The sequence below is a fragment of the Castanea sativa genome, chromosome 9 (genome assembly GCF_040712315.1).
Source record: "Castanea sativa cultivar Marrone di Chiusa Pesio chromosome 9, ASM4071231v1".
In the NCBI taxonomy this organism is placed as follows: domain Eukaryota; kingdom Viridiplantae; phylum Streptophyta; class Magnoliopsida; order Fagales; family Fagaceae; genus Castanea; species Castanea sativa.
The window spans coordinates 21325306-21332480 of NC_134021.1; the positions used below are offsets into that span (position 1 = coordinate 21325306).

At 32.9% G+C, this 7175-nt stretch overlaps 1 protein-coding gene across 1 annotated transcript; it reads left to right on the plus strand.

The window, feature by feature from the left end:
• Positions 1 to 4721: 4721 nt before the first annotated feature.
• On the plus strand, positions 4722 to 6970 carry LOC142608902 (uncharacterized). Its single transcript, XM_075780559.1, has 4 exons — positions 4722 to 4856; positions 5055 to 5875; positions 6454 to 6632; positions 6816 to 6970. The coding sequence occupies exons 1-4, from the start codon at positions 4722 to 4724 to the stop codon at positions 6968 to 6970; spliced, it is 1290 nt and encodes a 429-aa protein (XP_075636674.1).
• Positions 6971 to 7175: the final 205 nt, after the last annotated feature.

The window sequence follows — 7175 nt, forward strand, 5'->3', positions numbered from 1 at the left end:
ATATTTGATTTCTCATAGTTAGTACTTAATAGGGTCTATATTTGTCAATTTCATATATTGAGAGACATCTAAATCGTGAATCGAAATACACCCGGTTCCTCTTTTTCTTCTTCATGTATATTCTTTTCTCGATACAAGGTTCCTCATGAATAGAAGCGTAGAGAAAAATATACTAATAAGTTAACACATGTCGACCCACTTCCTGAACATCAGAAGAACATGTTATAAAATAGTACACGTAGTACACACTGCATAATACAATCTTTAGGGTCATTGAGACTGAGTGCAATGAAAAATAAATAAATAAAAATTTAAGGCAGTGTAAAAGTGTTTTTTTTTTTTTTTAATTTAGTTCCAAAGTATTCTATTTCACTGAATTGCATGAATGTTGATTTACTCATTCTCTTGGATTTATTTTACTTAACAAGTTGGACAAAAATATGGTTATACCTAAAATACAATAGTTTAAAAATTCATAAAAAACAAAATAAACTAATATAAAAAACTCAAGCCAGAAATGTGTCAACGTCTTCTTTCTTTTTCTTTCCTTCGTCCAGAAGTCATTATGTTGTCGCCCTCAGGAGGTATAAGCGAATCACGTACTTTATTTTTGTTGTTCTATTGTTCATTTTATGGTCAAACCACTACAAGAAAATTGGCCTATTGCGGTGGGCCTATTGTGGCGGGTACAAAAAAAGCCGCTATAAGTCGCCTATTGCGGCGAGTTTTTGGCCTGCCGCAATATACCAGAACTATTGCGGCGTGCCAATTGGGAGTTATTGATTTTAATGATTACAATATAAGATTTTTTATTTTTATTTAAACTAAATTTCTCCTCAAATTTGGTTTGGAGAAATATTCTCTAACCATGTTAAGTGATAATTTAAATGCTCATTCATTTGCATTTTAATTACAAATCTCATTAAATTATTTGGAAAAATCACATAACTATTAAATTGGTAATGTACTTTTACATTGTTCTAAAAACCAAACCTACCAAAGAATTATAAGAAGAGAGTAGTTCTTATTTGGTTTTATGATCAGACTGAGGTATGACCAGTGGTTAGATAGTAAAGTCATAAATAATAAACATTTTAGTAAAATATATGTTACATCACTTATTAATAAGTGCTTAATTATTGAAAAAAGAAATCCACTTAAATTAGCGATCAATGTGAGACTTTTCCATTTTAGGAATAAAAGACAAACGAAAAGAGCAATTTTATTAATAACTAAAAACAATTATTTATGCCAATAAGAGTCATGTAATTTACAGTCTTCTTTCTAAAAAAAAAAAAAAAAATGCTTAACACATCCTGTATTGTCAATGAAGATGTTATTATTATTATTTTTTTTTATGGGAATGAAGATGTTCATTGTTTAAACCACTTATTATTATAAGTAACTATCGAATTATAAAAAAAAGAAAAAAAAAAAAAATATATATATATATATTAAAAGTTGTGTCCGAAAAGTCTTTATTGTACCTAGTGACATTTTTTCTATATGCAAGTATGCAACATGTAGCTACACTTTACTCAAGTCAAGTGACTACCATTTATTAAAGACTTGGGCATATCATATAATTTTTCTATAATCAAGAGTTATTTCAAATTAAATCTTACATTAAATATAAAAAAAAATCAATTAGAACCTTTAACCTTTTAAATTGTTTTCATTTGCTCTCTCAATGACTATTAACTAAAATTAATAGAAATACGTATAAATTTTGATGACAACCTATTTAAATATTGAAAAAAATCAATGTAAAATTAGAAGAGATGAAATATTCGGATTGAAAATGGCTTTTGATGAATTATTTCCAACAAAAAGAGTTCGAGACTTAATTGAATGGTCTTTTCTCAAGCCCTTAGAAATCACTCCAAACAAGGTTGAAAATGGCAACTATAAAATCAATATTGATAACAACCAAGAAGTTTTACTACAACTCATGCTAGATGACGAAGACGGTTGGGTTATAGATTTATTCCAGTAAATTAATTTAATTACTCAAGTTGATTAATTATGTCAAATTACATGTAAATCTTGGAGGCACCAATAAATCACCAAAATAATCTAAGTACAACCAAAATTAAATGAATACAGTGATTTTTGATGAATGAAGAAAACTCTCACAAGGCAAAAGCCCCACTGGATGATTTTTAGGTCACCACTCTCAAGAATCTACTAATCAAGAATCAAGTGGTTACAAGTATAAGAAATCTTACCACTATCCTGGACTATCCCAAAATACCAACATATAGTTGAACCTTTGCTCCAATCCCCAATTGGATATGATCTTGTAAAGACTTCTTCCTTTGCACGGATCCCAAAATGTAACTAACTCTTAGAACCTGGACCAGGGCTGTAAACGAGCCGAGCTTTGTCAAATAGTGCATGTTCAAGCTTGGCTCGTCAGGAAAAATCAAAAGCTCGAGCTTGGCTTGAGCTTGTGACAAGCCTAAAAATAGTATTTGAGCTTGAGCTCGAGCTCGTGGGAAAGCCAAAATCTTGAGCTTGGCTTGGCTTGGCTTGGCTTGATTAATTAGTTAAGCCAAACTCAAGCTTAATATCAAGCTCAAACTCGAGCTCACGTCGAGTTTTTGAGCTTAAGATCTAAAAAAATTACATTATTAAATTCTTAAATCTCTAAAATTAAGAAAAAAGAAAAAGAAAATAGCACACTCATTTTATCATGCATCTAGTCTTACTTATGATTAGCTTTTATTCAAATTAATAATTTACATAATTAAATTCATTCATTCATCATTGCTTGTCTACAGCTTCAACAATTGTTCAAAATTCAATTTAATAATTTACATAATTAAATTCAATACTAAACTTGAACTCTTATTCCTTGAAATACTAAGCGCATCCTAAATTTATCCAATTACAAGTGCATTTTGTCAAAGAATTAGCTAATTTACATAACATGTCTCTAACAAGTTTCACATATGTCCTACCATAGTTTTAAAAACGAACCGGATTGGCCGGTCTGACCGGTTCAACCGGGAACTGGCCCTCAATCCAGTTTGGTTATGTCATAAAATCGAAAATAGACTAAAAAATGCTATATAGTAAAAATCGACCGGTTCAAGCGAAGAACCGAGAATCAGAGCGGTCGAATCGGTTACTGACCGGTTTGTCTTTTCTCACCTAAAACTACGTCATTTAAGTGGATGAGTCCTAAAATCTAACCCTAACAGCTAACACTCTCATCTGAACTCACTTCTCTCACTCTCAGTGTTCTCACTTCTCTCAAGTCTCACACCTCTCAACTCTCAAGACTCACCATTGAGCGGCCTTATCATCTCACACTCTCACCCACTCTGCAAGTCACGCGGCATGCCTCTCTACCTCGCCCACTCTACCTTGCCCTTTCTGCCTCGACTCTCTGCCCGCTCATTCTCTCTGCCTCCACGCACGCCACCATGCCCACGATCACACCCTCAAGCATAACGGCGCCACGCCCACAATCTTTTCTTCGCTCGATCAAGGTATGGTTCAATTTCATTTTTCATTTTTCCCTTTCTTTTCATTTTTCATTTATTTTTTCACTTCAATTTCTCATTTCCATGCTTCAATTCTCGTTTGTAGGAGAAATTTCTGGACCTTAGAGACAAATGTTGCAATTTATGGTTGTGATCGTAGACCTCTGAAGTGCTAGGTTTTTTTTATTATTTTTTCCTTCTCGTTCTCACCCTCTGAAGTGCTCTGCTCTCTGTTTCTTAGCTTCATCAGGTAACATTCTTTGATTTTGATTTTGATTTTGATCATTTTCTTTTATTGGTTTTGGGTTTTTTTTTTTTCATTTCTCTGGGCTTCATCTCAGATTCTCCATTCATGTTCTTGGCTTCATCTCAGGTTCTCTGTTCCGTGACTTCACTGGTAAGTGGTAACTTCTATCTTTCAATTATTAGTTTACACTTACAGAGTATGTTGTGGATTTTGTGGATGTTGTGGATTTGATTTATAGAGTATTATTATTTGTGAAATATAGTTTACAGAGTATGTTGTGGATTTGATTTACAGTACATTATTGTTTGTGAATATTGTTTACAGAGTATTATACGATTGTTTGTGTATGCTGTGTTGATGGATTTATTTGTTGATAAAATGATTGCTGCTAGTCTGAAATTGTTGATGTTGAGTAAAATGAAGTCTGCCTCTGTACCATCTAATGAACATGCTTCTACAACCGGGTCTAATACTAATTCTTCATCTGTGAGAGTGAAATGTGATCTCGCATGGGATCATGTAACTGAAGAGTTGAAAGACAGAAAAAGTAGTTATAGATGTATACATTGTGAGAAAAGTTATAAAGGAGGGGGCATCAATAGGATGAAAAGATATCTAGCTGGAATTAAAGGTGATGTGGCTGCATGCATAAGTGTACCTTATGATGTTAGGTTTCAAATATTTGAGAATTTGAAGGAAATTGCTAAATCTAAAGAACAAACAAAAAAGGATCAAGAAGCATTTAATTATTCGTCATTAGAGGACTCACCATAATTTGAAGATGTCCAAGAAATTACTCCTAGAGGTAGGGGTTAGGTAGGGGAAATAGAAGTGGTCCTCCTAGTAGTTTTCCAGCAAGATCCAATTTTAGCAAGAGAAAAGTTGGTGACATTGGTGATTACTTCGCTCCTAGAACAACACCGGGAGCTTAACCTTCTATTAAAAGTGTTCTTGCTGGCAAAGAAAAGAAGTTGAGGGTTGATATGGCTGTAGCAAGATGGATGTATGATGCTTGCATTCCAATTAATGCTGTGAATTCTAGTAATTATCAACCTATGCTCAATGTTGTAGCTTCTTATGATCCTGGATATAGAGGCCCAAATTATCATGCCCTTCGAGTGCCTTTGTTGAGAGAAGCAAAAAAAAAAGTCCAATTGATTGTTAATTCTCATCGTTCATATTGGGCTGACACTGGTTGTACAATAATGGTTGATGGGTGGATTGATACTAGGCATAGAATATTGATTAATTTCCTTGTCTATTGTCCTAAATGAATTGTTTTTATACGTTCTGTTGATGCTTCTGACTTGGTTAAGAATGCTATTAATTTGAGTAACTTGTTTGATGAAATTGTTAATTGGGTTGGTCCTACAAATATAGTACATTTGGTCACTGACAATACTGCAAATTATGTAGCTGCTGGAAGAATTTTGTGTGGAAAATATAAAAACATTAGTTGGTCACCTTGTGCAGCACATTGCCTAAACCTAATTTTTAAGGAGACTGAGAAGATGGATCATGTAGCTAAACTTGCAAAGCGTGTATCCAAGATCACAGTGTTCATCTATAACCATGTGGCTTTGCAAGCTTGGTTGAGGACTAGAAAAAATTGGATAGAAATTGTGCGTCCAGGGCCAACTAGGTTTGCTACTACTGTCATTGCCTTGGGGAGTCTTAAGGAACATAAGCATGACTTACAAGCATTGGTGACTAGCAAATTTTATGTTGAATCAAGATATGCAAAAGATAAGAAAGCAAAGGCAGCGGTGAAAATCATTCTTGACAATCAATTTTGGAATGATTGTCATGTAATTGTGCATATTGTGTCACCATTGATTCGTTTATTGTGCATTGTTAATTCTGATGAAAAACCAGCTATGGGTTATATATATGATGGCATGTATAGAGCAATTGATGAAGTCAAAAAAAATTTCAAAGACAAGAAGAGATTATGGGAGTCTTATGTTAATATTATCAAGGATCGTTGGGATACTCAATTCTATAGAGATATTCATGCTGCTTCTTATTGGTTGAATCCAGCATTCCAATATGCCTCATCCACTCTTAATAAGAGGCTAGAGACACAATCTGCTGTGACAGATGTTATTGAATTAAAAGTTTATGTTGGTCGAATGAAGTTGGTGGAGGAATTAAAGCTATTTCAAGAGCGTAAACAAACTTTTGGAACCCAACTTGCTCAAGAATCAGCCAAGACATCTTAGCCAGGTAATATATTGTTTACTTTAGCTAATAATAAAATGAAAATATGTTCTAAAGATCATAACTCTTTTTTATATTTTTGGGATAAGTTTAGTTGTGTTTATTGATTCATTGTATCTTTGTTTTGTGTTGTATATGGAACTTAGATGAGTGGTGGAAGTTGTTTGGATCTTGTGCCCCAACCTTACAAAAGTTTGCAATTTGGATCCTTAGCCAAATAGCTGCCTCTTCGGGATGTGAGCAAAATTTGGGTGTTTTTGAACAAATACATAGCAAAAGAAGAAATAGATTGGAGTATCAACGACTTAATGATCTTGTGTATGTTCATTATAACTACCGATTGAAAGAAAAGTATATATTATATAATCTCTTTGTTTCAACGTTTTTGTGGGAAAATATGAGTAATTCACTAATTTGGTCAAGTGGGTTCTTTGTGATTGTGAAATATAAGTGATTTGGTTATCAATTATTCATTATGTTCATCTTATGATATAGAGTCAAAAGGAAGAAGTTCAATTTTGATTCTATTGATTATGCAAGTATCGATAAAACTGAATTTTGGATAGTGGAAGATGAGGAACCTCCATTTCTGGATCATAAGGAGATAGAGAATGCATTATATGAAGAGGGAGCCTATCCAATCGAAGAATGGTCTTCTAGCCATATACGAAGAGGTTAGCTTATAACAATTCTTTACCTAGTTGCATATTTTAACTAGACTATTTATGATTTATGAGAAATGATTATTAGAGTCTTATTTCATTTATTGTTCTTTGGTTTTGGAATTTGTATAGATATGGACAATGAAGTGATTGAGGATGATGATGGCATCAATTTGGAATCATTTGGTGATGAAGATGATGCTCCTCCCGGATTTAGAAATAAAAATCATCATATTCCTATTGAAGATGAAGAAGGTGAGAATGAGGACGAGGATGATGATAATGATGCTAGTGGTGGAGCATTTGATTCACATGATGATATTGATTTCAATTTTCTTCATAACAAATGAGGCTTGGGTCTTAAAACTTATTAGTTGTTTGTTTGAAACTTTAAAACTTATTTGCTATTTGGATGTAATGAAATTATTTGTTATTTGCCATTTGGATATAAATGTAATGACTAATGAACTTATTTATTTAGTTTTGTTGAACGTTTATTATGTTAAGGATGATTGTTTTGTAATGTTATTATGTTAAATTCTTTAAAAAAATGTT